We start from the raw sequence: 26320 nt of genomic DNA on the forward strand, positions 1-26320 counted from the left end.
ACACTCTCCCACACACTCTGCCACACACACACACTCTCACACACACACACTCCCACTATTCCACACACACACACACTCTCCCACACATACACACACACTTTCCCACACACACACACTCTCCCTTGCTCCTCCTCTACCCCCCACCACCTCCCACCCACCCCTCCCACCCCTCCCACCACGCACCACACACGCACACCCTCCCCCCCCACGTCTCGGCTGTGCTGCACGGCACACGCGGGGAGTTGTTCACGCCAGCGGTGTCAGTGCGCAACGCCTGCACACACACACACAGGCAGCGTGCGTCTGCACACACGCACGCAGGCGACGCACACGCACACAGGTGACACACGCACACAGGTGACACACACGCACAGGCAGTCCGTCGCGCACACAGGCGACGCGCACGCTGCCTGCAGTGGAAGCGGCCGCATCGCGTCGTGGCTTAGTCTGGCGGCTGAGCCGGGAGGAGTGTTCAGGGCACGAGGAGGAGGAGGACGAGGAGGAGGAGGCCGCCACTCTCCGAGCCGCATTCCTCGACAAGTCGAGAGGCACCGCGGCGGCGGTCGCGGTGTGAGCGAGCGGCGACTCTCAAGTTGGCGCGCCGGGCCACGCGGACGGGCGCCGAGTGAGAGAAGCGAGCGAGGAGGAGGAGGAGAGGGGAAGGGAGAGCGAGCGAGCGAGTGAGGAGAGGGAGCGAGCGAGGAGAGCGAGCGAGTGAGGAGGAGGAGAGATGCGAGACACAGACGACCCGAGGGAGATTCGGTGAAGACAACTCGCCATCGTCGTCTTCATCTCGACTGCCGACAGAGGAGCGTGCCGCTGGTGGTGATGGTGGTGATGGTGGTGATGCTCACAATGATGGAGGAAATGAAGCGCTTTGTGATGATGATGGTGATGATGGTGGTGATGGTCGCGTCTGCTTCGGAGTCCGTGCGGCTTCTCTCTCTCGACCCTCCTTCCTCATCTCCCTGACTCACTGGGAGAGGCAGAGAGAGAGAGACACGCGGGGAGAGGCAGAGAGAGAAAGAGACACGCGGGGAGAGCGGTGGAGAGAGACGGCGTGGACTCGGGATAACCACAACAACAACAACCAGCACCAGCAGCAGCAGCACGTGGTGGCCACGAAGGCGTCAGTAGTTGAAGGATGTGACCGGGGAACTCGCGAGGAGCGACCGCATGGGCGGGGGGAGTGGACGTCGACTTGAGCAGCAGCAGCAGCAGCCACGTGGATTCTACCTCCTCGGTGCACCTCCGGAGAGGACTTACCCTGCCCCTTGCCTCTCTCACCTGTGTTACCTGTCCCTTGCCTCTCTTACCTTGTCCCATACCCTGTTACCTCTCTTACCTGCCTCTGACCCTGCCTCTTACCTCTCTCACCTGTTACCTCTTCCCTCTTTCTTTACCTCTTTACCTGTTACCTCTTTACCTGCCTCTCACCTGTTACCTCTCACCCTGCCCACCCGTCCCACCGTCCACCCGCCGCTCACACCGCCTCGCCCTAGCGCGGCCCCCGACTCGCACGGACAAGTTGGATGCTAAAGATTCGTTACATTTCACCTCTTTTGTTTTTAAATCTCCACGACGACGATGGTGGTGGTGGTGGCGGCGACGATGCACGAGGCCGCGGACAACTCGAACCACGCGCGCGCGCACACGTGAGTGCGCGCCCCCTTGTGCGATTGACGTGCACGTGTGTGTGCACGTGTGTGCACGTGTGTGCGTGTGTGTGCACGTGTGTGCACGTATGTGTGTGCGCGTGTGTGTCCACGTGCGTGTGTCCACGTGCGTGCGTGCACGTGTGTGCGTGCACGTGTGTGCACGTGTGTGCGTGCACGCGCGTGTGTGCGCACGTGCGTGTGTGTGCACGTGTGTGTGTGTCCACGTGTGTGTGTGCGTGTGTGTGTGCACGCGTGTGTGTGTATCTGTCAGGTCGTGTCAGTGCGTGTCTGTGTGCCTATTGCGCCGTCTTTGTTGTGACTGCCCGGGCGCGTGTACCGCCTGCCTGTGCGTGTGTCTGTGTACATCTCGCCAGAGTGTGCGTGTCTGTGTGTGTGTACCCGTGTGTGTGTGTACCCGTGTGTGTGTGTGTACCCGTGCGTGTGTGTGTACCCGTGTGTTTGTGTGTGTGCCCGTGTGTGTGTACCCGTGTGTGTGTGTGCCCGTGTGTGTGTGTGCCCGTGTGTGTGTGTGTACCTGTGTGTGTGTGTGTACCCGTGTGTGTGTGTGTGTGTACCCGTGTGTGTGTGTGCCCGTGTGTGTGTGTGCCCGTGTGTGTGTGTGTACCCGTGTGTGTGTGTGTACCCGTGTGTGTGTGTACCCGTGTGTGTGTGTACCCGTGTGTGTGTGTACCCGTGTGTGTGTGTACCCGTGTGTGTGTGTGTACCCGTGTGTGTGTGTACCCGTGTGTGTGTACCCGTGTGTGTGTGTACCCGTGTGTGTGTGTACCCGTGTGTGTGTACCCGTGTGTGTGTGTGACCGTGTATGTGTGTGTACCCGTGTGTGTGTACCCGTGTGTGTGTGTACCCGTGTGTGTGTGTGACCGTGTATGTGTGTGTGACCGTGTATGTGTGTGTACCCGTGTATGTGTGTGTACCCGTGTGTGTGTACCCGTGTGTGTGTACCCGTGTGTGTGTGTGTACCGTGTGTGTGTGTGCCTGTGTGTGTGTATACCCGTGTGTGTGTGTGTACCCGTGTGTGTACCCGTGTGTGTGTGTACCCGTGTGTGTACTCGTGTGTGTGTGTGACCGTGTGTGTGTGTGTGTGACCGTGTGTGTGTACACGTGTGTGTGTGTGTGTGACCGTTGTGTGTGTGTACCCGTGTGTGTGTGTGTACCCGTGTGTGTGTGTACCTGTGTGTGTACCCGTGTGTGTGTGTACCTGTGTGTGTGTACCCGTGTGTGTGTAGCGGTTAGCGCGCTGCGCTATGAACCTGGCGACACGGGTTCGATTCCCGCTCACGGCCAACACCAGTGACGATTATCTGAACCGGTCCTGGGTCTCCCCTAGGTCGACTCAGCCTCAAATGAGTACCCGGTGCGGTGTGTAAACATCGCCACTGGGGAGACAAAGGCGGTCGGGCGTGGTGCTGGCCACCCACCCCCTCGTGTGCAGTGCCGGCCTTCATAGGTGCTCGCTAACAGCACTTGCCCCTACAGACTGTTAAGGCTATACGGGGGATCTTTGTCGTTGTCTTTGTTGTGTGTGTGTGTGTGCCTGTGTGTGTGTGTGCCTGTGTGTGTACCCGTGTGTGTGTACCTGTGTGTGTGTGTGTACCTGTGTGTGTGTGTACCTGTGTGTGTGTACTCGTAGTGTGGGCCACCCAGTCCCCCTCGTGTGCCACAGCGCCGGCAGCACTTGGCCCACCACGAAAAGCGTGGCCAGGGCTGGGGGAGCTTTGTCTTTGGTCAAAGTCGCTTCGTGCCTCGACCGGTAGCGGCACTTGTGGGTGACTCAACTCGTGGGTGACTCAACTTGTGGGTGACTCAACTCGTGGGTGACTCGACTCGTGGGTGATTCGACTCGTGACTCAACTCGTGGGTGACTCGACTCGTGGGTGACTCGACTCGTGGGTGACTCGACTTGTGGGTGACTCGACTCGTGGGTGACTCGACTCGTGACTCGACTTGTGGGTGACTCAACTCGTGGGTGACTCGACTCGTGGGTGACTCGACTCGTGGGTGACTCGACTCGTGTAAACATCACCACTGGGGAGACAAAGGTGGTCGGGCGTGGTGCTGTCCACCCACCCCCTCGTGTACCGTTCCGGCCTTCATAGGTGCTCGCTAACAGCACTTGCCCCTACAGTCTGTTCAGGCTACACGGGGATCTTTGTTTGTGTCTGTGTGCGTGTGTCTTGTCTTTGTGTGTGTGAGTGTGTGCTGCCCCCCCCCCCCGGAACGTGAATTCCACACCACGTGCTCGCCGTGAGAATGTCACCACAAACAACAACAACAACAGCAGCAGCAGCAGCAACGAAGCGACAACTTTGTTTTAGTTTCGTCTCAAACGACACCGAGCGGCGCGGGACGACGTCTCGCCGCGTTGTGTCGTGGGAGACGAACAACCAGCCCTGGCGCGGGGGGGCGGGGGGCGGGGGGCGGGGGGCACTTCGCTGCTGCTGCTGTGGCCGGAGATTCTGAACCGCGGAGATTTCTGCTCCCACCCCCCCTGCTCCCACCTCCGCTCCCACCACCCCCACCCACGCACCCCTGCTCCCACCCCCCCACCCCTGCTCCCACCCCCCCACCCCTGCTCCCACCCCCCCTGCTCCTACCTCCGCTCCCACCACCCCCACCCACGCACCCCTGCTCCCACCCCCCACCCACCCCTGCTCCCACCCACCCCTGCTCCCACCCCCCCACCCCTGCTCCCACCCCCCCTGCTCCTACCTCCGCTCCCACCACCCCCACCCACCCACCCCTGCTCCCACCCCCCACCCACCCCTGCTCCCACCCACCCCTGCTCCCACCCCCCCCACCCCCTGCTCCCCCCCCCCGAGCCCCACGCGCGGTGTGGGGGTTTCTCCGAGAAGCAGCAGCAGCAGCAGCCGCTTCACGTGCTGAGAGCGAGGGGGGGGGGCAGCGGTTAACCCCAAATAGTCACCCGCTCTGTGCGACAGAGAGACACAGAGAGACTCACAGAGAGACACAGATCCACGCACAGAGACATACACAGAGACGGAGAGAGAGACAGAGAGAGACACAGAGACACACACAGAGAGACATACACAGAGACATAGAGAGAGACAGAGCGAGAGGTAAGAGAGAGAGAGACACACACACAGAGACACACACAGAGACGGAGAGAGAGCGAGCGAGAGGTAAGAGAGAGAGAGGCTGGTGGCTGTAGAGACTTTCACTCTGTCGAGTTGATTCCGTGGCAGGCCATGTGCACCAGCAGCAGCGTGAGCCATTGAAGACGCACGCACGTTGTGTGTGTATGTGTGTGTATGTGTGTGTGTATGTGTGTGTGTGTGTATGTGTGTATGTGTGTGTATGTGTGTGTGTATGTGTGTGCGTGTGTATGTGTGTATGTATGTATGTGTGTATGTGTATGTGTGTGCGCGTGTGTGTGTGTGCGTGTGTGTGTGTGCGTGTGTGTGTGTATGTGTGTGTGTGCGTGTGTATGTGTGTGTGAGTCTGAGATTATCTCCCAAGCAAAATGCTGAGGGAGGGTGGCGTTTGTGCACAGACTGCCCTATATGACATCATAACAACAGTCTGGACCACTGGACGGGTTCCGCAGGATTGGAAGGATGCCCTGGTGGTCCCCCTCTTTAAGAAGGGGGACCGCACAGACTGTAAAAACTACAGGGGCATCTCACTCCTCAGTGTGCCGGGAAAGGTCCTGGCAAGGATTATTCAACATCGCCTTGCTAGGCACGCTGAGGAGAGGCTTGCGGAGCCCCAATGCGGTTTCAGGAAAGGGCGGTCCTGCACAAATGCCATATTTTCTGTCCGTCTGCTACAGCAGAGGTATAGGGAATTCCTACAAGACCTACATCTCTGCTTTATTGACCTGGTCAAGGCCTATGATACCATCAGTAGGCCTGGGCTCTGGGTTCTTCGTGCTTTCGGAGTCCCTGACCCTCTGCTCACGATCATTAAGGACCTTCATGATGGTGAGCGGGCCCGGGTAAAACTACGTGGCCGGGAGTCAGAGCCTTTCCCTGTACACCTTGGGGTGCGACAGGGATGTCCTCTGGCTCCCACATTATTTAACATGTATTTTGACCGCGTAGTTCGTGAAGCCTTCAATAGCTGTACCGGGGGAATTTCCATTTGGTACACATATAATGGGAGGCTGATCGACGCCCGGGTGCGATCAAGGGATGGCTCCCTATTGGTCAACCACGTTATGTATGCCGATGATTTGGTAATAGCTGCTCATTCAGAAGAAGAGTTGGAGACGCTGCTGCTGAGACTGGAGCGTGCCACTAAGAGGTGGGGCCTTACCATCAGCCCCACCAAAACTAAGCACCTGCTTGGGTATTTTGTACCATCGGAGAGAGTGGAGAGTTTCCCATACCTGGGCAGTGTGCTTATGACCAGCTCCAGTTTAACAGCAGAGGTCTCACTCCGAATCAGTCGAGCGGCAATATCTTTTCATCGGTTGCGTAAGGCTGTGTGGAAGCTACCTGGTCTGTCGCTCTGCTCGAAGCTTCAGGTCTTCTCGGCCACAGTCATTCCCTCCCTTCTCTACGCTTGTGAAACGTGGACCCCCCTAATGGAGCATCTTCGCCGGTTGGAAACATTTAGGCTGGCCTGCCTACGATCCATCCTGGGTTTAACCAGGCTGGATTGTGTGAGGAGCTCACAAATCCTTGAAAGATCTGGGAAAAGTCTCATTGGTGAGCTCCTCCGGCAGGCAAGGCTGCATTGGCTGGGTCATGCAGCCCGCATGCCCAGCCACCGCATGCCCAGACAGCTTTTGTTCGGCCGGATCGAGGGGGCTAAACGGGCGCGGCACGGGCTAGAGAAGAGATGAAGTGATGTGGTACAGGAGGACGTGGAGCTGAGTGGACTTGCCGATGACTGGTACCAGCGGTGTCAAGATCGGCCTCTGTGGAGGAGGCTCGTGAAGGACGCTACTGGGCAGTTGGAGGCAGTCGCCCTCCAACAACAACGGAGGGCGGAGGAGCGACGCTCACAACAACGAGCGGTGTGCCCCTGTGGCTAAAGCACAGCAAGTTGGCACAGTAGGGGGCACAGGTGGTGCATCAGCCAGTCATCTCCGTCATCTCGGTCAGTCGACCCGTGGCACCTGCTGGGTCTGCCCCGTGACCTCCTGCCAGCGGGCGTTCGACACTTCACGTGGCCTCAAGGTGCACATGGCCTGGCACAAGCGTCGTGGTGACGTCACCGCCACTTAGTGGCGAATGGCGGTTGTTGTTGTTGTTGTAGTATGTATGTGTGTGTGTGCGCGCCCGTAGCCTCAGCATGGTGGCCAGGGCCCGCGGCAGTAGCAGCAGCAGCATCAACAACAGCATCAGCAACAGCAGCAGCAGCAGTAGCAGCAGCGCCATCCTCCTCGTCGTCGTCCGGGCCCTGCGGGGCCTGCGTCCGCTTTGAGAGTCGCCTGCGAGTGGCAGCGCCGGCGCCCAGGGGGAGAGAAAAATGAGCGTCGCCGATTCGTGGACGTTGGGCCCCAGCCCTCACGAGGCCTGGGTTCACCATGGCCAGCCACACGGCACCGAGTACATCGGCATCCAACAACAACAGCAGCAGCAGCATCAACAACAACAACAGCAGCAGCAACAACAACAGCAGCAGCAGCACGCATGGGCGATGGGCGAGGGGGGGCGGCTGCCGGCAGATTCGTACCCGAGCCCCCTGGCCGCCCCCAACCCCGGTGGCTACGAGTTCGCCTCCATGCCCGCCACTTCCTGCGTCAACGCTGAATATTTTGGGATCCAGCCGCAGCCGCAGCAGCCGCAGCAGCAGCAGGGGCCGCTGTTTTCGGGGTACATGTCGGCTATCGGTGACCATTATGAACCCATAATGAACGCTTTTGAAGGGGGTCTTACTGAGCAACAGCAGCAGCAACAGCAGCAGCAACAGCAGCAGCAGGGCCTGCTGTTTTCCAGGGGCGGGGCGCAGCCGGGCGGCTACGGCGCGGCATTCCCCCACGAATCCTCCGTCTACGACGAGTTTGGCTCCATCTCCGTCGCGCCGGCCTTCCCGGGGCCCGGTTCGACCCCGGGCCCGGCCGCGAACCAGGCTCAGGGCCCTGGTCCCGGTGCCACCGTGGGTCCTGCAGAGCTGCAGCTGCAGCAGCAGCAGCAGCAGCAACAACAGCAGCAGCAGCAACAGCAGCAGCAGCAGCAGCAACAGCAGCAACAGCAGCAGCAGCAACCGCCACCTCCCGCCTTTGACATGAACGATGGCCAAGGGCATTTCCCCGCGGCCCCGGCTGCCCCCGCGCCTCCCACCCAGGGCAGGGGCAGGCCCCGGAAGGGCAAGGCAGCGGCGGCTGCTGCTGCTGCTGCTGCCGCCGCCGCCGCCGCCGCTGCTGCGGCCAACGCTCCGGTGAGCTCCACGTCATCGGTGGCAGGAGGAGGAGGAGGAGGCGGTGGCGCCGGCGGTGGCGCCGGCGGTGGCGGTAGGGAGATGATTCCCGCGGCCGCTTGGACTGATGTGACCGCCTACGAACATCAGCAGCAGCAGCAGTTGAATGCACTTCACCAAAATACGCAGCAGCAGCAGGAGTCGTCCTCGTATCTCTTCGGAGCTCCCAGCCGGGCGCCGCTGCTGCACCAGCAGCTGGTGCAGTACGAGCGGGGGGGGCCGCCTGCTCCTCACAGCGCGCTGAGGATGCGGGGCGGCGTGGGGGGCCTGTACCACCCGCCCAGGGGAGGTGTGGACGCGTTACACACGCACCTCACCGAATACCCGCAGCAGCAGCAGAGTCAACAGCAGCAGCAGCAGCAGCAACACATGCACTTGCAGCAGCAGCAGCAGCATTTTGGACATGCAGCCAAAAGGGCACGCTCGGAGTTCTACCCGCACGGCGTTGTCGGGGAGCAGGGCCCGTGGCTCGCCTCGGGGGTGGCGCCGTCACCTCACCACCCGGCTCACCACCCGGCTCACCACCACCCTCCCCACCACCCTCACCACCACCAACACCATCAGCAGCAGCAGCCTTTGGCGTACGGCGAGGCTGTGCCGCCCCTTTCTCACTCCGCATTCCCGGCGCGCTTAAGTCCTTCGGCCCACCATCACCCTCACCATCAGCAGCAGCAGCAGCATCCTCAACATCCACACTCTCAGCACCACCAGCAGCAGCAGCAGGCGGCTGCGGCTGCTGCTTCTGGGCTGGGTTTCGGTTTCCGCAAGCAGAAGCTGGCGAGCGGCACGGCCGGCGCTCACTGCGGCGCCGTCTACCCGACGCTCACCCCTCCTCCTCCGCCTGCTGCACCTCCTGCACCTCCTCAGCCGCCCGCGGCGGCGGCGGCGTCGTCGCTTCCGGAGCAGCAGGCGCAGCACAACAACAACAACATCAACAACAACAACGTCAACAACGTCAACAACGTCAACGGGCTGACCCAGCACGGCTTCCAGGGCCGGCCGTGGCCCCTGCCCAGCGACATGCTGCCCCGCAAGGGGAAGCTGCTCTTGGCCGAATCGGCCAAAGCCGGAGTGCACGGAGGCGCCGGCGTGGGTAACAACGGCGGCGGCGGCAATGGCGGAGGCGCTATCGGTGGCGTTGTGTGCGACTCCATTCAGCAGCAGCAGCTGTATGCTCAGCAGCAGCAGCAGCAACAGCAGCAGCAGCATCAGCTGCTTGGGGGGTCTGTCTTACCGGCAGGCCTGTCCAACCTCCACTTTGGGCAGCAGCAGCAGCAGCTGGAACAACAAATGCAGAGCAGCCGCTGCGGTCAGCTGAGTCTGGAGAGCCTCCGCATGCAACAGCATCAGCAGCAGCAGCTACAGCAGCAGCAGTTCATGCCACAGATGGGGCCCCTGTCGGCGATGATGCACAGTGAGATGTGCATCCCCAGCAAGATGAGTCCCAGCCTGTACGCGGCACACCATCACCACCACCAACAACAACATCAACAACAACAACATCAGCAACATCACCATCACCACCACCACCAGCAGCAACAGCAGCAACAGCAGCAGCTTGAGTTTGCAATGCTGCGCGGCTCGCCGCACTTAAGGAATATGCAGCAGCAGCAGCAGCAGGGCGGCGCGTGCTACCCGGGCGCGCAGGCCGGCGTGGCGATGGCGCCGCACGGCTGCAGGGCCGTGCCGCACGCCGCGCCCACCGGCGGCAAGTTTGGCGGCACGCTCGCCCTGGGGGCGCTGGCGCTCGGGGACGCCGGCGGCAAGGACGCCGCGGCGATCGCCGGCAACGGCGGCAACGGAGGCGGAGCGGCGGCGGGCGGAGGAGCGGGTGGAGGTGGTGGAGCGGCAGGAGGAGGAGGTGCAATGTCGTCGTCTTTCGGGCAGAGCTGCCTGGCCGCTCTGTCCACGGCGTGCCAGAACATGATCGCCAGCCTCGGGGCGCCCAGCCTCAACGTCACCTACGGCAAGCGGCAGCAGCAGCAGCAGCAGCAGCAGGCCGGTGGCGGCGGCGGCGGCGGTGGCGGAGGGACGCCGTCGGGCGATGGGAAAGGCAGAGGAGACCAGGAGGCCCTCGGCGGAGACTTTGGGCCGCTGTCGTGCGCCGTGGAGACCGAGTCTCCGGCTCACGGTGGCACCGCCACGACCCCGACGGCGGCTCACCAGCAGGAGGGCGCCGGCAACGCTCACACGCCGCCCACTCACCACGGGGACGCCGGCGGTGGAGTTCTCTCCTCGCCCGGTGAGCGAGCTCCAGCGACACTTGCTGCTGCTGCTGGTGGTGGCGGCGGTGGTGGCGGCGGTGGTGGTGGCGGCGGTGGTGGCGGCGGTGGTGGTGGCGGTGGTGGCGGTGGAATCGGGACGTCGTCCGGAAGAGGAGGATCCGAGATCGTGACCACGGGGAGAGGGAGAGGCAGGGGTCGTGGCCGAAGGAAAAACAACAACAACAACATCATCAGTCACGGCGGCGGCGCTGCTGGTACCGTAGCCACAACTTCAACGGCGGCAGCCGCAGTCACATCGACACCGGCGTCACAGAATTGCAGTCCGGGTCTCAGAAACACGGCGACTCCTCGTGGCGGGGGCGGTGGTGGCGGCGATTCGTCCGCTTCAACGTCCTCCCAGATCACGCAGTCTGCGGCGTCGTCGTCGTCGTCAGCGGCTCCGCCGCCGCCGCCGCCGGCCGCGTCGGCGGCGGCGGCGCCCGGCCCGGAGGCCTGCACCTCGTCCCCCGGCGGCTGGGCCTCGGGCCACCCGGACCTGCCGGCGCTGGGGGACAAGCAGAGCGACCTGCTGCTGGCGTCCCTCGACAGCGGCATCCAGAGCCTGTCGCCGCCCAGCGACGCCTCGCCCCTCCTCGAGTTCTGCCCGGACCCCGGCGCCATCGACGGCGTCATCTCCTCCGTGGCGCTGGCAGCGGGGGGGCAGCCGCCACCGCCGGGCGGAGGCCCTCCCGGCGGCGCTCCTCCTCCTCCTGCTGCTGCTCCCGCCGCCGCCGGTGCTTCTGCCGGAGCGTCGTCATTGTCGGCATCGTCATCTTCTTCTGCCCTTCCTCCCCCACCGCCTCCTCTCCCGCCGCAATCGTCGTCGTCGTCGTCCGCCGGCGGCGTGGGCGGTGGTCCTCCTCACTCGGCCGAGATGGGGATGAGCTCACCAGGTGAGCAGCAATCGTCGGGGCAAATTCGAGTTCAGTCGAATGACGTTCTTCTACAGCAGCAGCAGCAGCAGCATCAGCAGCAGCAGCATCACCAGCATCATCATCATCAGCAGCTTCTCCAACATCAGCATCAACTGCAGCAGCAGCAGCATCATCAACTCCATCATCATCACACGCAGCAGCAGCAGGGACATCACCTAACGCTACAGCAGCAGCACACGAGGAGAGTGTACGCGTCGTCCGTGCTGGAGACCTCAGCCCCATCAGACCACCACCTGCAGCCTCCTCAAGACGTCGCGATGTCCTCGTCATCCAACTCTTCGTCCTCGTCCTCGTCCTCCTCCTCCTGTCCCTCGTCCTCCTCGTCCACGCCCGGAGTCGGTGGCGGCGGGGGTGGCGGCGGCGGCGGCTCGCCGTGGTTCGTCCACGCGGCTGACAAGGGCTCGCTGGCCACCTCGGGCGGCCTGGGTTGGCACCCGGTGCCCGGCATGCACTGCGGAGGATTCGGGAGTCAAGGAAGTTCGGCCGACGGTGAGTGACGGCTGCAATGCACGCGTGTGCGCACCCACACGCGTGCTACCACACACACACACGTGTATCTATAACACGCGTGCTACCTCACACACACGTGTATCTATAACACGTGTGTATCCACACACGTGTATCCATTACACGTGTGTACCCGAAAACACACACGTGTATCTATAACACGCGTGCTACCACACACGTGTATCTATAACACGTGTGTACCCACACACACGCATCTACACACATGCACCCACACGCGTGTATCTATAACACGTGTGTACCCACACGCGTGTATCTATAACACGTGTGTACCCACACGCGGACACCCATCACAAATGACAGCTCAACGAAGTGGCTTATCATCATCATCGTCGTCGTCGTCGTCACGTGGACATTTATAGCACGTAGGCTTGCCCCGACACGTGCCGACACCACAAACACATGGGTACACCAACACAAAGACACACGTGTGCACACACACACACCTACACACACTGTGCACACACACACACCCACACACACGTGTGCACACACACACACCTACACACACACACGTGTGCGCACACACACACACGCGCACACCTACACACACACGCACACCTACACACACACGCACACCTACACACACACACACATGGGTACACCGACACAAAGACACACGTGCGCGCACACCTACACACACGTGTGCACACACACACACCTACACACACACGTGTGCATACACCTACACACACACACACCTACACACACGTGTGCACACACACCTACACACACACACGTGTGCATACACCTACACACACACGTGTGCACACACACACACCTACACACACACGTGTGCATACACTTACACATACACGCGCACACCTACACACACGTGTGCACACACACACACCTACACACACACACGTGTGCATACACCTACACACATACGCGCACACCTACACACACACACGCGCGTGCGGGTTTTGACTTTACCGAGTGACACCAGTGACGCGTGGAGGCCTCACTGCGCTTCGAGCCTCGTCGCCAAGATGGCTGCTGGGACATTGGGACGTTTGGCCATGAGGCTCTGAGTCTATGGGCCTCGGAGTCTATGGGGCTCTGAGTCTATGAGGCTCTGAGTCTATAGGCCTCTGTGTGAGTCTATGGGCCTCGGAGTCTATGAGGCTCTGAGTCTATGGGCCTCTGAGTCTATGAGGCTCTGAGTCTATGAGGCTCTGAGTCTATAGGCCTCTGTGTGAGTCTATGGGCCTCGGAGTCTATGAGGCTCTGAGTCTATGGGCCTCTGAGTCCATGAGGCTCTGAGTCTATGGGCCTCGGAGTCTATGGGCCTCTGAGTCTATGAGGCTCTGAGTCTATGGGTCTCTGAGTCTATGGGCCTCTGAGTCTATGGGCTTCTGAGTCTGAGGCTCTGAGTCTATGGGCCTCTGAGTCTATGGGCCTCTGAGTCTATGGGCCTCTGAGTCTATGGGCCTCTGAGTCTATGGGCCTCGGAGTCTATGGGGCTCTGAGTCTATGGGTCTCTGAGTCTATGAGGCTCTGAGTCTATGGGCCTCTGAGTCTATGGGCCTCTGAGTTTATGAGGCTCTGTGTTAGTCTATGGCTCTCTGAGTATATGGGTCTCTGAGTCTATGGGCCTCTGAGTTTATGAGGCTCTGTGTTAGTCTATGGGTCTCTGAGTATATGGGTCTCGAAGTCTATGGGTCTCTGTGTGAGTCTGTGGGTCTCTGTGAGTATATGGGACTCTGAGACCATGGGTCTCTATCTGAGTCTACAGGTCTCCATGCGAGTCTACGTGTGTTTTTGCGAGTCTACGGGTCTCTATGTGAGTCTATGGGTATCTCTGTGAGTCTGTGGGTCTCTATCCGAGTCTACGGGTCTCCATGGGGGAGGGGCGCACGCACTGAGACACTCCCTTGACCCGGACAGCGCCGTGGTCCATCAAGTTCACTGCCGAGATCACGGCGCTGATGACCCCACGTGACGTTCACTATCTCCAACCACTCACCACCATGGACCCTCACCCTGATCCATTATCACCAAACACTCACCACCATGAACCCTCACCCTGATCCATTATCACCAAACACTCACCACCATGGACCCTCACCCTGATCCATTATCACCAAACACTCACCACCATGAACCCTCACCCTGATCCATTATCACCAAACACTCACCACCATGAACCCTCACCCTGATCCATTATCACCAAACACTCACCACCATGGACCCTCACCCTGATCCATTATCACCAAACACTCACCACCATGAACCCTCACCCTGATCCATTATCACCAAACACTCACCACCATGAACCCTCACCCTGATCCATTATCACCAAACACTCACCACCATGAACCCTCACCCTGATCCATTATCACCAAACACTCACCACCATGGACCCTCACCCTGATCCATTATCACCAAACACTCACCACCATGAACCCTCACCCTGATCCATTATCACCAAACACTCACCACCATGAACCCTCACCCTGATCCATTATCACCAAACACTCACCACCATGAACCCTCACCCTGATCCATTATCACCAAACACTCACCACCATGGACCCTCACCCTGATCCATTATCACCAAACACTCACCACCATGAACCCTCACCCTGATCCATTATCACCAAACACTCACCACCATGAACCCTCACCCTGATCCATTATCACCAAACACTCACCACCATGAACCTTCACCCTCCGGGTCCATAGCGGTGCGGAGAGGGGAGGGGGGGACGTCCCCCCCCCCACTTCCCCCCCCCCACTTCCCCCCCCCCCCGCTCCAGACCGGGTGTCCAGTTACCTGATTTAAAATTAAACGAGGTAGCTTACGCCACTAAGAACTCACACACACGTATACACACACACACGTATACACCACACACACGTATATACACACACACACAAATACACACACACAAATACACACACACACAAATACACACACACACACGTACACACACACGTACACACACGTATACACACACACGTATACACACACACGTATACACACACACGTATATACACACACGTATACACACACACGTATACACACACACGTATATACACACACGCATGTATACACAAAGACACCAATAGTACAAGAGACTAACTTACACCTCTAGAGTAGAGTAACTAATATCTCTAGAGTAGAGTAACTAATATCTCTAGAGTAGAGTAACTAATATCTCTAGAGTAGAGTAACTAATATCTCTAGAGTAGAGTCAACTTACACCACAGAGTTTCCAAAGACTGCAGTCGTCACGACCCGAGTGCAGATTGCACCATCACACACCGCACTTGCCTGATGATTGTTCAACACGTCCCAGTTGCACCCGTACGTATACGTGTGTGCATATGTGGATGTCTTCTAGGTCGGCTCGGCCTCAAATAAGTACCCAATACGATGTGTACACATCGCCACTGGGGAAACAAAGGCGGCCGGGCGTGGTGTTGGCCATCCACCCCCTCGTGTGCCATGCCGGCCTTCATAGGTGCTACTCGCTATCAGCACTTGCCCAACAGCATGTTAGAGGCTACCCGGGGGATCTTTGTCTTTGTGTATTTATGCGTCAGTCGGAACGGCGGAGTGGTTCTGCGCTGCAAACCTCGGCGACCCGAGTTCGAGTCAGGGCCACGAGCGACGGAGACGTGAACCGGTCCTGGGCCTCCCCTAGGTCGACTGTGCCTCAAACTCGCGTGACGTGTGTACAGTCCACGTGACTTCTTTCGCACCGTACGTAGCCAACGACGCTCGTCGGAGGTGCGGGGCGCAGGACAACAAACTAAGCAACACCGAGCTCTTCTAGAGCAATGCGTGTGTTAGTCGAGACGATGCGTGTGTTAGTTGAGACGATGCGTGTGTTAGTCGAGCAATGCGTGTGTTAGTCGAGCAATGCGTGTGTTAGTCGAGACGATGCGTGTGTTAGTCGAGCAATGCGTGTGTTAGTCGAGACGATGCGTGTGTTAGTCGAGACGACGCGTGTGTTAGTCGAGACGATGCGTGTGTTAGTCGAGACGACGCGTGTGTTAGTCAAGACGATGCGTGTGTTAGTTGAGACGATGCGTGTGTTAGTCGAGACGACGCGTGTGTTAGTCGAGACGACGCGTGTGTTAGTCGAGACGACGCGTGTGTTAGTCGAGACGACGCGTGTGTTAGTCGAGACGACGCGTGTGTTAGTCGAGACGATGCGTGTGTTAGTCGAGACGATGCGTGTGTTAGTCGAGACGATGCGTGTGTTAGTCGAGCCGATGCGTGTGTTAGTCGAGCCGATGCGTGTGCTAGTCGAGACGATGCGTGTGTTAGTCGAGACGACGCGTGTGTTAGTCGAGACAATGCGTGTGTTAGTCGAGACGAGGCGTGTGTTAGTCGAGACGACGCGTGTGTTAGTCGAGCGATGCGTGTGTTAGTCGAGACGATGCGTGTGTTAGTCGAGACGATGCGTGTGTTAGTCGAGACGATGCGTGTGTTAGTCGAGACGATGCGTGTGTTAGTCGAGACGATGCGTGTGTTAGTCGAGACGATGCGTGTGTTAGTCGAGACGATGCGTGTGTTAGTCGAGACGACGATGATTTGAAAGTGGACAGCTCCAGCGGCTTCTTCCTAATGACGGAAGCCAGAGGCGTTCCAGACGGCCGCAGAAGTCGCGCATCTGAAAGCGCCGCGCGGTGATGATGAGCGGAGTGTCCAGTGGCGGATGATCCTCGTAGCAAGAGTAGCTACATATGTAGCTACTACATATATACATATATGTAGTAGCTACAACATATATGTAGTAGCTACACATGTAGTAGCTACAACATATGTAGTAGCTACTACACATGTTGTAGCTACACTTTCAAGGGCCCCGCGCTAAATGCTTTCAATCTATCAATTCCGGTTCCGTGATTCTGCACTTGCTCTATTACTATAGTACTATACCGCCTTCAACTTTTACGAACGACTGGGTGTTTAAGGTTAGCGATTTATCGAATAAATCTGGCTGTATAACAAATGAAAAAATACAATCAATTTACTATGCAAGTGACACATTTCTGTGTGTGTTTAATATTTAAGTGTTTTTATTTTTATTAGGGCCCCTTTATAACATCACGCTACAGGCCCCGCACTCGCTTAAGGGCCAGGGTCCTTTGCGAGATCAGCAGCGAGCAGGGCATTGTGGGTCACCTGCGTGCGGCAAGCTGCTTCGTGCGTGACGAGTGCCACCTTCACGTGTTGGCCACTGCCCACCCACGTCAGCGCTTGGGATCATCGCCTCCGGCCACGCTGCCGGACCTCGTAGCTGCTGCTGCTGCTGCTGCGATTCGTTATCAGCACTTGCCCCGGCAGTCTCGTAGAGGCTACGCGGGGGATATTTGTCTTTGTGTATTTCTGTGGGGGTCGTGACTCAGACCCAATCGGTGGTCACGGGAAACTATAAATAGGGGATGAGGCAAAACGCCTTTTTATAGGAGAGGTCTTTACACACACACGCAGCCACACAGACACACGCACACACAGACACACGCGCACAGACACGCACGCACAGACACGCACACACAGACACACACACATGCGCACAGACATACAAAGACAAAGTCCCCCCGTGCAGCCTTCACAGACTGTTGCGGCAAGTGCTGTTAGTGAGTCCCTGTGAAGGCCGGCACGGCACACGAGGGGGTGGGTGGCCATCACCACGCCCGGCCGCCTTTGTCTCTCCAGTGGCGATGTTTAATTCGCACGGCTGCACCGGGTACGCATTGTTAAGGCTGAGTCGACCTAGGGGAGGCCCAAGATCGGTTCAGATGTTGTTTTTGGCCGTGCGCGGGATTTGAACTCGGGTCGTCGGGTTTGTAGCGCTAACCGTTGCGCCACCGCTCCCATCACACACAGTGACACACACACACAGTGACACCCACACATAGTGACACACTGACACCCAGTGAGACCCAGTGAAACACACACAGTGACACCCACACATAGTGACAGACACTGACACCCAGTGACACACACACAGTGACACACACACACAGTGACACACACACACTGACACACACACAGTGACACACACACAGTGAGACACACACAGTGACACACACACACTGACACACACACAGTGACACACACACACTGACACACACACAGTGACACACACACACAGTGACACACACACACTGACACACACACACACAGTGACACACACACACAGTGACACACACACACTGACACACACACACACAGTGACACACACACACTGACACACACACAGTGACACACACACACTGACACACACACACACAGTGACACACACTGACACACACACACAGTGACACACACACACTGACACACACACACAGTGACACACACACACACAGTGACACACACACACTGACACACACACACACAGTGACACACACAAAGTGACACACACACACAGTGACACACACACACACACTGACACACACACACACACAGTGACACACACACACAGTGACACACACACACAGTGACACACACACACTGACACACACACACACAGTGACACACACACACTGGCACACACAGTGACACACACACACACAGTGACACACACACACACAGTGACACACGGCGCCGACAGTGTGGGCGTGGTGAGGCCGTGTGGGAGGGGCAGCCACCGCCTGGGCGACTCTCACCTGTCACGTGACTCTCACCTGTCACGTGTGTGACTCTCACCTGTCACGTGACCCTCACCTGTCACGTGTGAGTACTAGTGCAGTGTGTACGTGTGTATGTAGGTGTATAGGGGCCATCCATTCAGTACGTACGCATGGAGGGGGGTTCACCCAAATGCGTTCGCATGGGGGGGGGGTCTACTGGCAATGTACGCATAGGAAACGGGGGGGGGGGGGTGAAGCCTGGATAATAATTGGTCTACACTGGACTTCACATGAGTTAGATGGTCCGGCTGTGGACTATCTGTTTTGCTTAAACACGTTAATATTATCAATCCTTTATCGTTTCTGCGTGAATTCAATATCGGCCGTTCTATAGGATTCCTGGGGGGGCGGGTCCGCGTGCCTACAGGGAGGGGGGGGGTCACGAGGGGGGGGGGGGTCACGAGGGGGGGGGGGTCACGTTCTGACAGATTTTTGGGGACCGACTCAATGGAAGGCCCCTAATGGGGAGCGGTGGCGCAGTGGTTAGCGCTTCGCTGCCACCAGTAACGATTATCTGAACTGGTCCTGGGCCTCCCCTAGGTCGACTCAGCCTCAAGTGAGTACCTGGTGCGGTGTGTAGTAAACATCGCCACTGGGGAGACAAAGGCGGCCGGGCGTGGTGCTGGCCACCCGCCCCCTCGTGTGCCACAGTGCCGGTAGCCTTCATCGGCGCTCGCCAACAGCACTTGCCCCAACAGTCTGTTACAGGCTACACGGGGGATCTTTGTCTGTGTGCTGGTGACTGTGTACACGTGTGTGTCTGCGTGAGTGGCTCTCACACCCCCTCCCCTCACCCCCTCCCCTCACCCCCCCAACCCCCTCCCCTCACCCCCCACTTTGTTTGCCCTGGGAACAATAACCTCAGCTGATTGGTTGCCTCCCACGGGGACTCTTAATTATCATCCGATTGGTGGCTGTGGGGGGGAGGGGCGGGGGGATAGAAGGGAGGGGCACGAGGGGGGGGGGGAGCAGCTCAGGAAAGGGGGGGGGGGTGAAGGGGAGGGGCTGAGCCCTGGGGGGTGGGGGCTTCTCAACCCCGCCCCTCCGTGTCTCTCGTCTCCCCCGTGTCTCCCCTTGTGTCTCCCCTTGTGTGTCTCCCCCGTGTCTCCCCTTGTGTCTCCCCCGTGTCTCCCCTTGTGTGTCTCCATCCTTCTGTCTCTCTCTCTCTGTGTCTCTGCGGTGTCTCTGTGGTGTCTCCCGTCTGTCTGTCTGCCTGTTGTCTCCGTGTATTTGTCTCCCATCTGTCTATCTGTGTCAGTGTCTCAGTGTCTCCCATTCTGTGTCACACAACAATCACACACACACACACAATAACACACAATAAACACACACAATAACACTCATATACACACACACAAGGACACAATAACACACTCATAGACACACACAATAACACACACTCATAGACACACAATAACACTCACTAATAAACACACACACATAATAACACACACTCATATACACACACACAAGGACACAATAACACACTAATAAACACACACACACTCATAGACACACACACACACAATAACACACACTCATAGACACACACACAATAACACATTCATAGACACACACACACAATGACACACACTCATAGACACACACAATGACACACACGCAATGAAACACACACAACAACACAATGACACATACACAATAACAGTGACACACAACAACACAGTGACACACTCACAATAACAGTGGTACATACACAATAACACTGACACAATGACAAAACACAATAACACGACACACAATAGCATAATTACACAAGGACACAATAGCACAATGACACACACACGCACAATAATACATTGACACAAACACAATTACGCATACACAGCACAATGGCACACGTAGTAACACATAAATAATGACAAAGACATACACAATAACACAATGACACGCCCAATGACACTAACACAATAACACACAATGATATACACAATGACACACAATGATATACACAATGACACACAATGACACACACACGCGCTCATTGACACGCACACATACGACACAATTATGATGCACACAAAGACAAAGATCCCCCGTGTAGGCGACACAGACTATTGGGGCGCGAGCACCTATGAATGCCATACAACAAAGACACACACAATGTCACAATAACAAACACAAAGACACACACAATAACAAACACAAAGACACACACAATGGCATAATGGCAAACACAAGACACACAGAGACACACACACAATGGCACAACAGAGACAAAGATCCCCCTATTCGGTACCCGAGTTAGAGAGCCGAGCCGAGGCAATGGTATAGGACACGTACACACAACGACACGTACACACAGTGACACGTACACACAGTGACACGTACACACAACGACACGTACACACAACGACACGTACACACAGTGACACGTACACACAGTGACACGTACACACAACGACACGTACACACAGTGACACGTACACACAGTGACACGTACACACAACGACACGTACACACAACGACACGTACACACAGTGACACGTACACACAGTGACACGTACACACAACGACACGTACACACAACCACACGTACACACACGACACGTACACACAGTGACACGTACACACAGTGACACGTACACACAACGACACGTACACACAACCACACGTACACACGTACACACAGTGACACGTGTACACACAGTGACACGTACACACAGTGACACGTACACACAACGACACGTACACACAACCACACGTACACACGTACACACAGTGACACGTACACACAACGACACGTACACACAACCACACGTACACACGTACACACAGTGACACGTGTACACACAGTGACACGTACACACAGTGACACGTACACACAACCACACGTACACACAACCACACGTACACACGTACACACAGTGACACGTGTACACACAGTGACACGTACACACAGTGACACGTACACACAGTGACACGTACACACAACCACACGTACACACAGTGACACGTACAGTCGTACACACGTACACACAGTGACACGTACACACAGTGACACGTACACACAGTGACACGTACACACAACCACACGTACACACAGTGACACGTACACACAGTGACACGTGTACACACAGTGACACGTACACACAGTGACACGTACACACAGTGACACGTACACACAACGACACGTACACACAACCACACGTACACACAACCACACGTACACACAACCACACGTACACACAACGACACGTACACACAGTGACACGTACACACAGTGACACGTACACACAGTGACACGTACACACAACCACACGTACACACAGTGACACGTACACACAGTGACACGTACAGTCGTACACACGTACACACAGTGACACGTACACACAGTGACACGTACACACAGTGACACGTACACACAACCACACGTACACACGTACACACAGTGACACGTGTACACACACGACACGACACACAACGACACACACCCACACGTACACACACGACACGTACACACAGTGGCACACCATAAGAAAGACAAAGAACCCCCGTATAGCCTTTGACTGTTGGGGCAAGTTGCTGTTAGCCAGCAGCGCCTATGAAGGCCGGCACGGCACACGAGGGGGTGGTGTGGCCAGCACCACTCCCGTCCGCCTTTGTCTCCCCAGTGGCGATGTTAACTACACACCGCACCAGGTGCTCATTTGAGGCCGAGTCGACCCAGGGGAGGCCCGTGACCCGTTCAGATTCGTCGCTGCTAAAGGTCGTGAGCGGGAATCGAACCCGGCTCTCCGGGTCCGTAGCACAGTGCGCTAACCGCTGCGCCACCGCTCCTCGGGCAATCACAAAGGCGCACGATGGCAGACACACACACAGTCGACGGCGGCACACAGACACACACCACACACAGTCGACGGCGGCACACAGACACACACCACACACAGTCGACGGCGGCACACAGACACACACCACACACAGTCGATGGCGGCACACAGACACACACCACACACAGTCGATGGTGGCACACAGACACACACCACACACAGTCGATGGCGGCACACAGACACACACCACACACAGTCGATGGCGGCACACAGATACACACCACACACAGTCGACGGCGGCACACAGACACACACCACACACAGTCGATGGCGGCACACAGACACACACCACACACAGTCGATGGTGGCACACAGACACACACCACACACAGTCGATGGCGGCACACAGACACACACCACACACAGTCGACGGCGGCACACAGATACACACCACACACAGTCGACGGCGGCACACAGACACACACCACACACAGTCGACGGCGGCACACAGACACACACCACACACAGTCGACGGCGGCACACAGACACACACCACACACAGTCGATGGCGGCACACAGACACACACCACACACCACACACAGACACACACCACACACAGTCGATGGCGGCACACAGACACACACCACACACAGTCGACGGCGGCACACAGACACACACCACACACAGTCGATGGCGGCACACAGACACACACCACACACAGTCGACGGCGGCACACAAACACACACCACACACAGTCGATGGCGGCACACAGACACACACCACACACAGTCGATGGCGGCACACAGACACACCACACACAGTCGACGACGGCACACAGACACACACCACACACAGTCGATGGCGGCACACAGACACACACCACACACAGTCGATGGCGGCACACAGACACACACCACACACAGTCGATGGCGGCACACAGACACACACCACACACAGTCGATGGCGGCACACAGACACACCACACACAGTCGACGACGGCACACAGACACACACCACACACAGTCGATGGCGGCACACAGACACACACCACACACAGTCGATGGCGGCACACAGACACACACCACACACAGTCGATGGCGGCACACAGACACACCACACACAGTCGATGGCGGCACACACACACACACCACACACAGTCGACGGCGGCACACAGACACACCACACACAGTCGACGGCGGCACACAGACACACCACACACAGTCGATGGCGGCACACAGACACACACCACACACAGTCGATGGCGGCACACAGACACACACCACACACCGTCGATGGCGGCACACAGACACACACCACACACCGTCGATGGCGGCACACAGACACACCAACTATCTCCACACTGTGTTATGGTAATCGTGTCTTCTGAAAGACGATTGCGCCTCTCTCTCTCTCGCTCTCCTCCCCCCCATCTCTCTCCTCTATCATCTCCCCCTCCCATCTCTCTCTCTCTCACAGAGACACTCATATATAACTAAGGCAAAGATCCCCCGTGTAGCCTCAACGGATTGTTGGGGCAAGTGCTGTTAGCGAGCAGCACCTCTGAAGGCCGGCACGGCACACGAGAGGGGTTGGGTGGCCAGAACCACGCCGGGCCGCCTTTGTTTCCCCAGTGGCGATGTACTCATTTGTGGCTGAGTCCACCTAGGGGAGGCCCAGGACCGGTCAGATAATCGCCACCGGTGTTGGCCGTGAGCGGGAATCGAACTTGGGTCGCCGGGTTCGTATCGCAGCGTAGCGCTGACCGCTGTCTACTGGACAAAGAGCTTTGTAGTGCATCGGATTTCTCCAGATTAAATACAGACACGCATACATACACATACACACATGTATACACATACACACACACGCATACACACACATACATAATACACATACATAATACACATACATACACACACATACACACACATACACACACATACACGCATACATACACATACATACATACACACATACACACACATACACACACATACACACACATACACACACATACACGCATACACACACATACACACACATACACACACATACACGCATACATACACATACACACACATACACACACATACACGCATACACACACATACACACACATACACACACATACACGCATACATACACGCATACATACACATACATACATACACACATACACACACATACACACACATACACACACATACACGCATACATACACATACATACATACATACACATACATACATACACACATACACACACATACACGCATACATACACATACATACATACATACACACACATACACACACATACACACACATACACGCATACATACACATACATACATACACACATACACACACATACACAACACATACACACACATACACACACATACACACACATACACGCATACATACACATACACACACATACACACACATACACGCATACACACACATACACACACATACACACACATACACACATACACACACATACACACACATACACACACATACACGCATACACACACATACACACACATACACACACATACACGCATACATACACGCATACATACACATACACACACATACACACACATACACGCATACATACACATACAGTGTGTTTCCCCCCCTCTCTCCCCCCTCTCTCCCCCTTCTCTCTCCCCCCTCTCTCTCGCCCCCCTCTCTCTACCCTCTCTCCTTTCTCTCTCCCCCCTCTCTCTTGCCCCCCCCTCTCTCCCCCTCTCCCCCCCTCGCTGTGACCAGGAGTGACTGCGATCTCTCCCTGCAGACTCCGCTACCTGTTTGTTTACACAGATCCAGCTCAGGTGTCGCTGTGGGGGAGGGGCGGTCGGGGGGGGTGATAGTGGGGGGGGGTGATAGTGGGGGGGGAGGTGATAGTGGGGGGGGTGATAGTGGGGGGTGTGGGTGAGGGGAGGAGTCGGTGTAGGGGGGGGTGATAAGCGGGGAGCGGTGGCGCAGTGGCTAGCGCACTGCGCTGCCATCCGCACCACCCGAGTTGGGTTTCCGCCCACGGCCACCAACGCCGGTGACGATTGTCAGAACCCGCCCTGAGCCTCCACCTAGGTCGACTCAGCCTGAAACACGAGCAGCCGTGTTGCGGTGTGTAGAATCCCCAGCGAGGGAGACAAAGGCGGCCGGGGTAGTGCTGTCAGCCACTCCACTCGCTCGCGCGCCGCGCAGCACTTGCGCCAGAAAGCCTGGTGAGGCTACACGGGGGATCTTTGTTTTGTTGTTGTTGTTGTACCGTATGTCTATGTGTCTGCTCGTCTCTGTGGTCACGTGCTGTGCATGTGTATCTGTGTGACGGGAACGGTGGCGCAGCGGTTAGCGCCACGAACCCACCCACCCCGGTTCGATTCCAAATCACGGCCAACACCACCGGTGACGATTAACCCAACCGGTCCTGGGTCTCCCCTAGGTCAACTCAACCTCAAATGAGTACCTGGTGCGGTGTGTAGTAAACATCAGCATTGGGGAGACAAAGGCGGCCGGGCGTGGTGCTAGCCACTCACCCCCTCGTACGCCGTGCCGGCCTTAATAGGTGCTCGCTAACAGCACTTGCCCCAACAGTCTGTCGCAGGTTGCACATGGGGGAGGAGGTGGATCTTTGTGTCAATATCTCCTTTGTGGAAAGTCGGACACAACACGTGCCGGTCCCCGCCACACGACTGTCGAATTTCCACCACCGGCTCAGAGAGGCCCCCAGCAGCAGAGAGCCCCCCCCCCCCCAGTGGTGACGAAGGGAACCCCGGAGTGGATCCTGGCTGAGGAGGAGGAGGTGGAGTCGGCCGCCACAGAAGAGTGCGCCATGAATTAATTACAATTCCACCCCGGCCACCTATCACCCCTCCCTCCCTCCCTCCCTCCCCCTCACTGATCCCCCACTCATCCCCTCCACCCCCCACCCGCTCGCTCCCCACTCCCCCCCAGACGCTCCCCCTGCTCCTACCCCCCCCTCTCTCTGACTGGTGTTGCATCTCCCCATGTCTCCCTCTCTTATGCGCCTCTCCTCTCCACAAGCTCCCCGCTCTCCCCGCTCTCCCCGC

The 26320-nt window shown here is 57.4% G+C and overlaps 1 protein-coding gene across 1 annotated transcript; it reads left to right on the plus strand.

Moving 5' to 3' along the window:
• The first annotated feature begins 697 nt into the window (after nucleotides 1-697).
• On the plus strand, nucleotides 698-11762 carry LOC144945470 (uncharacterized). Its single transcript, XM_078873989.1, has 4 exons — nucleotides 698-1655; nucleotides 6932-10457; nucleotides 10782-11223; nucleotides 11482-11762. Exons 2-4 carry the CDS (start codon nucleotides 7116-7118, stop codon nucleotides 11760-11762), a joined length of 4065 nt encoding a protein of 1354 aa, XP_078730115.1. The 5' UTR covers nucleotides 698-1655; nucleotides 6932-7115.
• Nucleotides 11763-26320: the final 14558 nt, after the last annotated feature.

The sequence above is a fragment of the Lampetra fluviatilis genome, chromosome 37 (assembly GCF_964198595.1).
Source record: "Lampetra fluviatilis chromosome 37, kcLamFluv1.1, whole genome shotgun sequence".
NCBI lineage: Eukaryota > Metazoa > Chordata > Hyperoartia > Petromyzontiformes > Petromyzontidae > Lampetra > Lampetra fluviatilis.